Genomic DNA, 14312 nt, shown 5'->3' with positions numbered 1-14312 from the left:
ATATACGTCTGTGACATATACATGTCTGTAGCATATACATATACATAAGACTGTGTGGCAGCATAACGTAAGGGCACATTTGCATTTCAGTTTAAAATGCAAAAGATTGATATAGCTTCTGTTGAGACAAAATAGAATGGAACAAAACACATTAAAGCTGTTTTTGCTGCAGCTGCACCACTGAAAAATAGTGTGCCATGTTTATGGATACTCATAGAATAGTATTATAGTATATGTTTGGTGTTTCACTGTGTTACTAGGATGTTCACCATGGCAATGGCACCCAGGAAGTCTTCTACAGTGACCCCAGTGTCCTCTACATTTCACTTCATCGCTATGATGATGGGAACTTCTTCCCTGGTAGTGGGTCACCCGCAGAGGTGAGTGACTATCACAAGTCACAAGTGAGGTCTGAGTTTTGACTCCTTTTAGCTGTTCTACTTCTATCTAATGGAGGCAAATGCCAAATATATCACATATTAATACTGGTCAATTTTTATTTTTCATAGGTCAATAGAACCATTTTAAAAGCAAGTGTCAGGATTTAGTCATTGCCCGTGTTTGACAAGAGTTCTTAAACTTATATCACTGAGAATCACTTTATTTGAGTAAAACCAATCAATCAATCAATCAATTTTATTTATATAGCGCCAAATCACAACCAACAGTTGCCCCAAGGCGCTTTATATTGTAAGGCAAGGCCATACAATAATTATGTAAAAACCTCCTGGTTCCACAGGAGAGGAGCCTGAAAGCTGAAGGCTCTGCCTCCCATTCTACTCTTACAAACCCTAGGAACTACAAGTAAGCCTGCAGTCTGAGAGCGAAGCGCTCTATTGGGGTGATATGGTACTATGAGGTCCCTAAGATAAGATGGGACCTGATTATTCACAACCTTATAAGTAAGAAGAAGAATTTTAAATTCTATTCTAGAATTAACAGGAAGCCAATGAAGAGAGGCCAATATGGGTGAGATATGCTCTCTCCTTCTAGTCCCCGTTAGTAGTCTAGCTGCAGCATTTTGAATTAACTGAAGGCTTTTCAGGGAACTTTTAGGACAACCTGATAATAATGAATTACAATAGTCCAGCCTAGAGGAAATAAATGCATGAATTAGTTTTTCAGCGTCACTCTGAGACAAGACCTTTCTAATTTTAGAGATATTGCGTAAATGCAAAAAAGCAGTCCTACATATTTGTTTAATATGCACATTGAATGACATATCCTGATTCAAACCACCGCCGCGCAGTGCCTTTAATACCTATGGCATGCTCTAATCTCTGTAATAAAATTTTATGGTCAACAGTATCAAAAGCAGCACTGAGGTCTAACAGAACAAGCACAGAGATGAGTCCACTGTCTGAGGCGATAAGAAGATTATTTGTAACCTTCACTAATGCTGTTTCTGTACTATGATGAATTCTAAAACCTGACTGAAACTCTTTCAAGAATTTTTGAGAGAAAAGGAAGGTTGGAGATTGGCCTATAATTAGCTAAGATAGCTGGGTCACCTTAAAAGCCTGTGGTACATAGCCAACTAATAAAGATAGATTGATCATATTTAAGATCGAAGCATTAAATAATGGTACGGCTTCCTTGAGCAGCCTGGTAGGAATGGGATCTAATAGACATGTTGATGGTTTGGAGGAAGTAACTAATGAAAATAACTCAGACAGAACAATCGGAGAGAAAGAGTCTAACCAAATACCGGCATCACTGAAAGCAGCCAAAGATAACGATACGTCTTTGGGATGGTTATGAGTAATTTTTTCTCTAATAGTTAAAATTTTATTAGCAAAGAAAGTCATGAAGTCATTACTAGTTAAAGTTAAAGGAATACTCGGCTCAATAGAGCGCTGACTCTTTGTCAGCCTGGCTACAGTGCTGAAAAGAAACCTGGGGTTGTTCTTATTTTCTTCAATTAGTGATGAGTAGTAAGATGTCCTAGCTTTACGGAGGGCTTTTTTATAGAGCAACAGACTCTTTTTCCAGGCTAAGTGAAGATCTTCTAAATTAGTGAGATGCCATTTCCTCTCCAACTTACGGGTTATCTGCTTTAAGCTGCGAGTTGTGAGTCAGGCACTTCTGATTTAAAGCTCTCTTTTTCAGAGGAGCTACAGCATCCATAGTTGTCTTCAATGAGGATGTAAAACTATTGATGAGATACTCTATCTCACTTACAGAGTTTAGGTAGCTACTCTGCACTGTGTTGGTATATGGCATTAGAGAACATAAAGAAGGAATCATATCCTTAAACCTAGTTACAGCGCTTTCTGAAAGACTTCTAGTGTAATGAAACTTATTCCCCACTGCTGGGTAGTCCATCAGAGTAAATGTAAATGTTATTAAGAAATGATCAGACAGAAGGGAGTTTTCAGGGAATACTGTTAAGTCTTCAATTTCCATACCATAAGTCAGAACAAGATCTAAGATATGATTAAAGTGATGGGTGGACTCATTTACATTTTGAGCAAAGCCAATTGAGTCAAATAATAGATTAAATGCAGTTTTGAGGCTGTCATTCTCAGCATCTGTGTGGATGTTAAAATCGGCCACTATAATTATCTTATCTGAGCTAAGCACTAAGTCAGACAAAAGGTCCGAAAATTCACAGAGAAACTCACAGTAACGACCAGGAGGACGATAGATAACAACAAATAAAACTGGTTTTTGGGACTTCCAATTTGGATGGACAAGACTAAGAGACAAGCTTTCAAATGAATTAAAGCTCTGTCTGGGTTTTTGGTTAATTAATAAGCTGGATTGGAAGATTGCTGCTAATCCTCCGCCTCGGCCCGTGCTACGAGCGTTCTGGCAGTTAGTGTGACTCGGGGGTGTTGACTCATTTAAACTAACATATTCATCCTGCTGTAACCAGGTTTCTGTAAGGCAGAATAAATCAATATGTTGATCAATTATTATATCATTTACTAACAGGGACTTAGAAGAGAGAGACCTAATGTTTAATAGACCACAATTAACTGTTTTAGTCTGTGGTGCAGTTGAAGGTGCTATATTATTTTTTCCTTTTGAATTTTTATGCTTAAATAGATTTTTGCTGGTTATTGGTGGTCTGGGAGCAGGCACCATCTCTACAGGGATGGGGTAATGAGGGGATGGCAGGGGGAGAGAAGCTGCAGAGAGTGTGTAAGACTACAACTCTGCTTCCTGGTCCCAACCCTGGATAGTCACGGTTTGGAGGATTTAAGAAAATTGGCCAGATTTCTAGAAATGAGAGCTGCTCCATCCAAAGTGGGATGGATGCCGTCTCTCCTAACAAGACCAGGTTTTCCCCAGAAGCTTTGCCAATTATCTATGAAGCCCACCTCATTTTTTGGACACCACTCAGACAGACAGCAATTCAGGGAGAACATGCGGCTAAACATGTCACTCCCGGTCCGATTGGGGAGGGGCCCAGAGAAAACTACAGAAACTAAGATTCAAGGCATCTGATAGGCATGATTACAGAGCTTCATATGTGACAAACTGTAAATTTCTGGCTGACTTTGAGTATTAAGATTAAAATAATCAGTTACTCATGTATTTTTCATTTTAGGTTGGTTCTGGAGCTGGTGAGGGGTTCAACGTTAATGTGGCATGGACAGGAGGACTGGACCCTCCTATGGGTGACCCTGAGTACCTTGCTGCATTCAGGTAGAACCAACCTGTGCTTTGTAACGATTGTGTCCCGTATGTCAGATTGACATTGCACCCTTTAAAAAACAGCTTCCAAAAATAGTTTGTCCTACAATTATGGTTCCACTACAGAACACAAGGGGAGAAGAAGTAATAATACATGATGATGGCTTGGTGGAGCCATAGTATCGGTGTGTTACTGACCATTTATTGGATTATATGAGGCACAGTGCAATAAAAATAGTAGAAACACTAAATACGAGGTCTGTGAGAAAAGTATCCGACCTTTTTATTTTTTTCAAAAACCATATGGATTTGAATCACGTGTGATTGCATCAGCCAAGCTTGAACCCTCGTGGGCATGCGAGAGTTTTTTCACGCCTGTCGGTGACGTCATTCGCCTGTGAGCACGCCTTGTGGAAGGAGTGGTCCAGCCCCCTCGTCGGAATTCCTTTGTCTGAGAAATTGCTGAGAGACTGGCGCTGTGCTTGATCAAAATTTTTTCAAAAACTGTGAGGCACATCCGAGTGGACACCATTCGAGAAATTCAGCTGGTTTTCGGTGAAAATTTTAACGGCTGATGAGAGATTTTGGAGTGTTTCTATCGGTTTAAGGACTTCCCACGGAGCAGGACGTCACGCAGCGCTCCGAGGCGACATCGTCATCCTGTTTCAAGCTGAAAACCTCCAAATTTAAGCCTCTGTTGACCCAGGACATTGTGAGAGAACAGAGAACTTTCGGAAGAGGTTGGAATCAGCAGTTTATCCGGACATTCCACTGTTAAAGGAGATTTTTTTAATGAAAGACGTGCGGACGGATTGACGCGTCGGCTCGCCCACCACAGGAAAAACACCTCCGTTGGAAGCCTTAAGGACAAGTTGGAATATGCCCTGCTGTTAAACAATTTCTCAGATACTCACTCAACTGAAAGCCACCAAAAGCCGCCTGGATTTTACAAATTTTTCCTGTGGCGGGCGCGCCGCTCCGGCTGCGAACCGACGTGCCAATCCGTCCGCACGTCTTTAATTAAAAAAATCTCCTTTAACAGTGGAATGTCCGGATAAACTGCTGATTCCGACCTCTTCTGGAAGTTCTCTGTTCTCTCACGACGTCCTGGGTCAACAGAGGCTTAAATTTGGAGGTTTTTAGCTTGAAACAGGCTGACGACGTCGCCTTGGAGCGCTGCGCGACGTCCCGCTCCGTGGGAAGTCCTTAAACCGATAGAAACACTCCAAAATCTCTCATCATTTCTCGAATGGTGTCCACTCGGATGTGCCTCACAGTTTTAGAAAAAATTTTGATGAAGCACAGCGCCAGTCTCTCAGCAACTTCTCAGACAAAGGAATTCCGACGAGGGGGCTGGACCACTCCTTCCACAAGGCGTGCTCACAGGCGAATGACGTCACCGACAGGCGTGGAAAAACTCACGCATTGCGCACGAAGGTTCAAGCTTGGCTGACGTAAAAACATATGAATCAAATCCATATAATTTTTAAAAAAAATAAAACGGTCTGTTTCTTTTCTAATAGACCTTGTATGAGCTATTGCAAGCAAAACTGGTTGTGTGGTAAAGGTCTCGTAGATCTTTTTCTGATATAGGCTTATGAGGTGTTTTTCTAAACCCATGTCTCATTACCAGTGATGGTGTTCAGGAAGCCGAGGTCACTGTACAATCCAGTTTGTCCTGCGAGACTTTCAGACACAGTTGCTTCTGCTCCACCGTGAGCAGCTTCAGCATGAATTTCACTGACTCTCTGTATACGCAAATCCTTTCATCCTTGAGATGTTTCTACAGCTTAATTGAAGTCCCCATGGGGTAAATTTTGGATTGGACGTGATTTGGAAAGGCACACACCTGTCTACAGATAAGGTCCCACAGTTGACAGTGCATGTCAGAGCACAAACCAAGCATGAAGTCAGAGGATCTCTGAGACAGGATTGTCTTGAGACACAAATCTGGGGAAAAGTACAGAAACATTTCTGCTGCTTTGAAGGTTCCAATCAGCACAGTGGCATCCATCATCCATAAATGACAGACGCTCGGCTCTACCAGGACTGTTTCTAGAGCTGGCCGCCTGTCTAAACTGTGTGAACGAGGGATAAGGGCCTTTGTCAGGGAGGTGACCAAGAACCCGATGGTCATTCTGTCAGAGCTCAACCTTCTGGAAGGTTCTCCTCTCTCCACAGAGAGGACAACCATCTCTGCAGCAATCCACCAATCAGGCTTGTATGGTACAGTGGGCAGACGGAAACCACTCCTTAGTAAAAGCCACGTGGCAGCCCACCTGGAGTTTTCCAAAAGGCACCTGAAGGAGTCTCAGGCCCTGAGAAACAAAATTCTCTGGTGTGATGAGACAAAGATTGAACTCTTTGGAATGAATGCCAGGCGTTATGTTTGGAGGAAACCAGGCACCATCGCTACAGTGAAGCATTGTGGTGGCAGCATCTTGCTATGGGGATGTTTTTCGGCAGCAGGAACTGAGAGACTAGTCAGGTTTGAAGGAAAGATAAATGCAGCAATATACAGAGACATTCTGGATGAAAACCGGCTCCAGAGCACTCAACTTCAAACTTGGGCACCTGTTCATCTTTCAGCAGCACATTGACCTAAGCTCAAAGGAGTCACTTCAGGACAACTCTATGAATGTCCTTGAGTCACCCAGCCAGTGCCCAGACCTGAATTCGAGATCTGAAAATGACTGTGCACAGACACTCTCCATCAGACCTGATGGAGCTTGAGAGGTGGTGCAAAGAGGAATGGGCAAAACTGCCTAAAGATAGGTGCGTCAAGCTTGTGGCATCATATTCAAGAAGACCTGAGGCTGTAATTGCTGCCAAAGGTGCATCAACAAAGTATTGAGCAAAGGGTGTGAATACTTACGTACACGTCATTTCTTAGCCTTTTATTTAATAAATTTGCAAAAATTTGTTTAAAAAACAAGAAAAACTTGGCGTGTTGTGAGTAGAATTTTGAGGGGAAGAAAGAAAGTTACTCCATTTTGGAATAAGGCTGCAACATAAAATGTGGAACAAGCAAAGTACTGTAAATACTTTTTGGATGTACTGCAGTTGCATTATGATCATGGTAACATTACCAACAGCCTGCTGAATCTTGCAAATGTTTCCACTTGGGTATCACCAAGTTTTTGGAAAAATTTGATGCAATACCTTTGCTCCAGTTGGTCAGTCATGTTATAGCAACTGAGAATCCAACAGGTGCTTGGTACGTGTTTGTGCTAAGGCTGACTTTTAGCGACTGATGTGCTCTGCAGGCGGGAAAAAAATTCACACATGTACAAGAAGGTTCCCTACCCCTCCCCACCAAACAACTCATACGCTTCATTTGTTTCCATGGGATAAAATAAGGTTGGATTCCTTTTGAAGTATTGCACATGCTGAGACTCCTGCCAGTGTACTTGAATTATGTGGGACCAGAAAAAGTTTTCTGCTGTTTGTTTCAAACATTTCAGCACGTAAAGGCTCATTTGTGATCTGCAGGCACACTGAATTTGGATGACCTGCTTGGTCATGTGCACAATGGGCACTGCCTGCAGATATAAAAAAGACATCCCATGTCAGTGTGAAAAGTTTTTTTTGGTCAGAGCACATGGTCTACTCTGTTATGCATACAAGAAGCATGTGCACAGCGCATGCAGCTAAATAAAAAAATAAATGAGTTAATTAAATTAAATGGACAGAAACTTTGAAGCTAACTTAAATTTACAGTAGAGATTATTGCCTGACAACAAAGAAAAAGTCTGTTTAAAAAAAAATTGACAGAATCATCATATAACCAGTATTTTATTTGACAACATTTTTTGGGTAAACAAAGTGACAGCAGCTGTGTTCGCTCATCTATGAACTGCATTGTCAGCTCTCACAAGGTGGATGACACATGTGAGAACAGGAATCAAACCGTTTTAGACTCAAACAGAAACAACGTCATGAATCAAACAGTTTTAGACTGCTTTCAGCCTGTTGGAGCTCCGTGAGGGTGTTTAATTAAGGATCGTTAAAGCCGAACCGGCATTTTGTGAATTAACATGAGCAAACACACAAACTCCCACATTTGTGATAAAACTACTAAAGCAAGTAACTTTGGTATGAAAAGTATTTAACATGTACTTTACCTGCATGTCTCAATAAGCAGGAAGAACAATATAATCTAACCCGTGCGCTGTGGATGCGTATGATTTTTCCTTGCCACCATTTAAAAAACAAAACTGTGCACAAGGCAAGTCATCTGTACGGGGATGATCTGAGACACGTCTTGTGATTATCTTGTTCACGGACCCCACAGTAAAGCCTTTGTACCCCTGAGAGTAGTTGTAGATGTCGGGGTAATGAATATTCGGGACATATTCGCTTGACAGCAGCTCTGAAAACATCCGCAAAAAAAAAAAAAAAAATACTGATCCACACAGTCCACACAGTGTTCATCATATACTTATCCTTCGCTGACTTCGCCACAAAACAAGGATTTTCCTCTTAGCTTGTGGAATTTTAGAATGTTCGATTTGATTTCTTTCCACAATTTCCCGTCCAACATGGAGGTATACAGTCTCAGGGCATGGTTTGCATATCCTCCATCACTACTGCAGACTGTGGTTGATGAAATAGTAAAGAAGAACAAATGTGAATATTCTGTTAAATGCGCAATAAAACATTTTAAATATGGACATACAGCGTTCTGTGACCTCAGCTGTTGTTGGCCATTTTTAAGAGAATATGAATGACAACACAAAACTTTTTGTTCACTCATGGTTAGTGGTTGGGTGAAGCCATTTATTGTCAAACACCTGTGTTTCCTCTTTTTAAATCAAAATGACAAGAGAACTACCCAAATGACCCTGATCAAAAGTTTACATACCCCTGTTCTTAATACTGTGTGTTGCCCCTTTAACATCACTGACAGCTTGGAGTCTTTTGTGGTAGTTGTGGACGAGGCTCTCTGATGGTAAAGCTGTCACTGAATATGTCTTGGACTTTATTTACATTAATTACAAAGAAATACAAACAGCATGGCACTTTATGGTAAATCTGCATGGAGTAGACAGTTCTCAAAAACTGAGTGACTGACTGTGCAAGAAAGAGAAGAGTGAGGAAAGCCACCAAGACACCCAAACAACCCAGAAGAAGTTATAGGCTTATTTGGCTGTGATTGCAGAAACTGTGCACAGTGCATGCTTTGCATTTTGCATCACTACTCTTAGCTACATAGTGGAGTAAAGCAGAGAAGGATTTTCTTTCACCCAAACAGATCAAATCCAGGCTTACATCTCAGATGTACCTTCTGGCAATTTGTAGCTAAACTTTCAGGTCTACTTTTTAAGAAAATCCTCCTCTAAACCACTTCATCATGAAGATGGATAACTGGTCATACAAAGTGCAAAGCTTGCACTTATATATATATATATATATATATATATATATATATATATATATATAATCTCAGCCATTGTGCTCTGTGTCAGCCTGATCCCGTCAGATCTCGGAAGCTAAGCAGAGCAGGATCTGGTTAGTACTTGGATGGGAGACCTCTTTGGAACACTGGCAGCTGTGTGTGTTTCTCCAGGTAAAACTGGAGTTGCGTCAGGAAGGGCATCCGGCGTAAAACTTGTTTACCGAAGTGGATCTGGCTGAATCTGCTGTGGCGACCCCGAAAAAAACCGGGAGCAGCCGAATGAACAACAACAATATATATATATATATATATATATATACGAGGTCTGTCCATAAAGTATAGGTCCTTTTTATTTTTTTCAAAAACTATATGGATTTCATTCATATGTTTTTACGTCAGACATGCTTGAACCCTCGTTCGCATGCGTGAGTTTTTCCACGCCTGTCGGTGACGTCATTCGCCTGTGAGCACTCCTTGTGGGAGGAGTCGTTCAGCCCCTCGTCGGAATTCCTTTGTCTGAGAAGTTGCTGAGAGACTGGCGCTTTGTTTGATCAAAATTTTTTCTAAACCTGTGAGACACATCGAAGTGGACACGGTTCGAAAAATTAAGCTGGTTTTCAGTGAAAATTTTAACGTCTGATGAGAGATTTTGAGGTGATACTGTCGCTTTAAGGACTTCCCACGGTGCGAGACGTCGCGCAGCGCTCTCAGGCGCCATCATCAGCCTGTTTCAAGCTGAAAACCTCCACATTTCAGGCTCTATTGATCCAGGATGTCGTGAGAGAACAGAGAAGTTTCAGAAGAAGTCGGTTTCAGCATTTTATCCGGATATTCCACTGTTAAAGGAGATTTTTTTAATGAAAGACGTGCGGGCGGATTGCAGCGTCGGCTCGCAGCCGCCGTGACGCTCCGCCACAGGAAAAACACCTCTGTTGGAAGCCTTAAGGACAAGTTGGAACATGTCCAGCTGTTAAACAATTTCTCATATACTCACTCCACTGAAAGCCATCAAAAGCCGCCTGGATTTTACAAATGGTTATCAACACGGAGGTGTTTTTCCTGTGCCGCCGCACCGCGCCGGCTGCGTCCCGACGCGCGGACCCGTCCGCACGTCTTTCATTAAAAAAATCTCCTTTAACAGTGGAATATCCGGATAAAATGCTGAAACCGACTTCTTCTGAAACGTCTCTGTTCTCTCACGACGTCCTGGATCAATAGAGCCTGAAATGTGGAGGTTTTCAGCTTGAAACAGGCTGATGATGGCGCCTGAGAGCGCTGCGCGGCATCTCGCACCGTGGGAAGTCCTTAAAGCGACAGTATCACCTCAAAATCTCTCATCAGACGTTAAAATTTTCACTGAAAACCAGCTTAATTTTTCTAACCGTGTCCACTTCGATGTGTCTCACAGGTTTAGAAAAAGTTTTGATCAAACAAAGCGCCAGTCTCTCAGCAACTTCTCAGACAAAGGAATTCCGACGAGGGGCTGGACGACTCCTCCCACAAGGAGTGCTCACAGGCGAATGACGTCACCAACAGGTGTGGAAAAACTCACGCATGCGCACGAGGGTTCAAGCATGTCTGACGTAAAAACATATGAATGAAATCCATATAGTTTTTTAAAAAAATTAAAAGGACCTATACTTTATGGACAGACCTCGTGTGTATATATATGCAACCCCAATTCCAATGAAGTTGGGATGTTGTGTAAAATGTAAACAAAAACAGAATACGATTTGCAAGATATTTAATGTTCAAACTGATAAACTTTATTGTTTTGTGCAAATATTTGCTCATTTTGAAATGGATGCCTGCAACACGTTTCAAAAAAGTTGGGGCAGTGGTATGTTTACCTCTGTGTTACATCACTTTTCCTTCTAACAACACTCAATAAGTGTTTGGGAACTGAGGACACTAATTGTTGAAGCTTTGTAGGTGGAATTCTTTCCCGTTCTTGCTTGATGTACGACTTCAGTTGTTCAGCAGTCCGGGGTCCCCATTGTCGTATTTTGCGCTGCATAATGTGCCGCACATTTTCAATGGGCAACAGGTCTGGACTGCAGGCAGGCCAGTCGAGTACCCGCACTCTTTTACTACGAAGCCACGCTGTTGTAACACGTGCAGAATGTGGCTCAGCATTGTCTTGCTGAGATAAGCAGGGACGTCCCTGAAAAAGAAGTTGCTTGGATGGCAGCATGTGTTGCTCCAAAACCTGGATGTCCCTTTCAGCATTGATGGTGCCATCACATAACACACCCCCCCATACATCACAGATGCTGGCTTTTGAACTTTGCACTGGTAACAGTCTGGATGGTCTTTTTCCTCTTTTTTTCTGGAGGACACAACATCCATGATGCCCAAAAACAATTTGAAATGTGTACTTATCAGACCACAGCACACTTTTCTACTTGCGTCTGTCCATTTCAAATGAGCTCCGGCCCAGAGAAGGCGGTGGCGTTTCTGGATGTTGTTGATGTGTGGCTTTTGCTTTGCATGGTAGAGTTTTAACTTGCACTTGTAGATGTAGTGACGAACTGTGTAAACTGACAATGGTTTTCTGAAGTGTTCCTGAGCCCACGCAGTAAGATCCTTTACACAATGATGTCTGTTTGTAATGCAGTGTCGCCTGAGGGATCGAAGGTCACAGGCATGCAATGTTGGTTTTCGGCCTTGCTGCTTACTTATAGAAAGTTCTCCAGATTCTCTCAATCTTCTGATTATATTATGAGCTGTAGATGATGGAATCCCTAAATTCCTTGCAATTGAATGTTGAGAAACATTGTTCTTCAACTCTTGGACTACTTTTTTCACGCAGTTGTTCACAAAGTGTTGATCCTTGCCCCAGCTTTGCTTGTGAACGACTGAGCCTTTTGGGGATGCCCCTTTTATACCCAATCATGACACTCACCTGTTTTCAATTAACCTGTTCACCTGTGGAATGTTCCAAACAGGTGTTCTTTGAGCATTCATCAACTTGCCCAGTCTTTTGTTGCTCCATCCCAACTTTTTTGAAATGTGTTGCAGGCATCCATTTCAAAATGAGCAAATATTTGCACAAAAACAATAAAGTTGATCAGTTTAAATATCTTGTTTTTGTGGTGTATTCAGTTGAATATAGGTTGAAGAGGATTTGCAAATTACGGTGTTCTCTTTTTATTTACATTTTACACAATGTTCCAACTTCATTGGAATTGGGGTTGTAAATTTGGGGTGTTGTAGAATTCTCAGGGAAAGCATAATTTACTCCATTTTAGAATAAGGCCGTAACATATCAAAATGTGAAAAAGTGAAGCGCTGTGAATACTTTCCACATGCACTGTACAAGTCTAAACTAATTCTCAGAGACAAAATAGAAACTAAAATGAGGCTGAATTGAGAGTCTCTCTTTTGTCTCAAGCTGTAGAAGAGCAAACTTTGAACAGTAAAATTTTACTCTGTTCATGCACACTGGTTGGCTATGTAGGATGGACTAAAAGCTTGTCGACTCACCAACCAACACCCAACTGATGATGGGGACTAGAGAGAAGACTGGCATGATATGAGTGGTGTAAATTTCTGTCAAGAAAAAGGGCATGTCATGGACTTTTCTTTCTGCATGATTTATTAGTTCTTGCAAATGTGACCCCCTGCATATGGATATCAAGGTCTCTGCAGGTGAGCAAACATTATTGCCAGCATGGCAATATTTATAGTTTCTTACAGCTGTGACCCAGACACATAAGCAGCAAGCAGGAGTGTTGTCAGCCTCAGAATAAGTAAGTCCCTTCGGCTTTCCTGTTTGTGGTTTATGTTTTCAGTTCATGTTTTGAATGTGAAAACAGAGCTGGTAACTGAGACAAAACTTTATGTCTAGTTCATTGCCACCAATTGCTTTCTGCTGTAATTGATCAGGAATTAAGATTTTCTTTTTTTAATTTTGTTTTAATAAGTTATAATGACACATCTTCTGTCCCTTATTTCACCATGAACCACAATAAAAGCACTTAAGAACATCAGCGGTTCAGCTTCACATTGCCTCTGACGTACATCTTGTGTAATTAACAATCCTTTGCATTTGGCGACCATGTGTTTCATACTCCCCGTTTCCAATAACCTCTGATCATTCACAGTAAATGGTCACCAGGTTGTGTGTTTGACAGAATGGTGGGCCGTTACTTCCTGCTTGTGGGTTGGATAATTGTCATCTGTGGGAGGTTTGCATCAATAAAATTTCAGCAATGTGGGCCTTTTGGTTGTCTGGTGCCTTCAACTCATAGGAAATTGTGGCAACCGTGTGGTTACTTGAAAGGAGACACAGCAACAAAGTGACAGATATACACGTTTAAGCAGTTATGGTGGGTGGGCCATTATATTGTGAGTAATGAAATGAAAATGAGAAAATAAAAGGGCTTCCTTTCAGCAATGACCTGCTTTAGTGCATTTACTACCCATTATTACCATGTACCTCAAACACAAGGTCACTTGTTATCAGTGTAAGATTGCTCACAAAAGACATTTCAAGTTAACGCAAAACACATACTGAAGAGTTTGGGAGCAGGAGGTTGAATATTACCTCTATTACCTGTTAGTTCCCGTACCATTTCAGTTCTCTAACAGTTCTCTTCCATTTGAAAATGTGGTGTCAAGGAGACAGAATTTGATATTTGAAAACAGTGTACCATAGTTCATCCACACTTGACATAGCTGGAGACCAACATGTGGCCGAACTCCAAATGTCTAGTCCAGAAGTGTGCTACCCAAGAAGGACTGTGTGGTTCATACTGACATCTGCACTGCCCGAGGGCAGAGGTACGGTGCCCTCCAAAAGTATTGAGCCACTTGATATTTGACACATTTTAATTTGGTAATGCCATTTAAAATATAAAAAGTAAATCAGGCTTCTCAATATAAAAATTTCTAAAATTTTCTTCCTTAAACTCAAGCTCAAAGCAAATCTCTACAACTTGATAAGATGATGGGTTGCATAAGTAATGGGCCCCTTTGAAGAAGATTGACTATTTACAGGTATTATACCAGCCAGGTCAGGGGGTGGAAAGATGAACATTTCCAAGTCACTGACTATGTCTTTAACTTTATTTACGTACATCAGTTATGAAGAAATACAAACAGTATGGCACTCTATGGTAAATCTGTGTGGAGTAGACAGTTCTCAAAAACTGAGTGACTGTACAAGAAGGAGAAGAGTGAGGAAAGCCACCAAGACACAGAGACAACCCAGAAGAAGTTACAGGCTGCTGTGGCTGTGATTGGTGAAATTGTGTGTAGTGCATGTTTT

The 14312-nt window shown here is 41.5% G+C and overlaps 1 protein-coding gene across 6 annotated transcripts in view; it reads left to right on the top strand.

Annotated features, from left to right (window-relative positions):
- The window catches only part of hdac7a (histone deacetylase 7a), a 196594-nt gene that overhangs the window by 161336 nt on the left and 20946 nt on the right, over positions 1-14312 (top strand). For all 6 annotated transcript variants that reach the window (XM_034172206.1, XM_034172205.1, XM_034172207.1 and 3 more), the window contains 2 exons: positions 261-380; positions 3557-3654. In XM_034172206.1, coding sequence (XP_034028097.1) covers positions 261-380; positions 3557-3654 — 218 coding nt within the window. The remainder of the gene's footprint in view (positions 1-260; positions 381-3556; positions 3655-14312) is intronic.

The sequence above is a fragment of the Thalassophryne amazonica genome, chromosome 6, assembly GCF_902500255.1.
Source record: "Thalassophryne amazonica chromosome 6, fThaAma1.1, whole genome shotgun sequence".
NCBI classification, from domain to species: Eukaryota; Metazoa; Chordata; class Actinopteri; order Batrachoidiformes; family Batrachoididae; genus Thalassophryne; species Thalassophryne amazonica.
The sequence above is the reverse complement of the archived record's forward strand: the minus strand, read 5'-3'. Positions and strand labels throughout refer to the sequence as shown.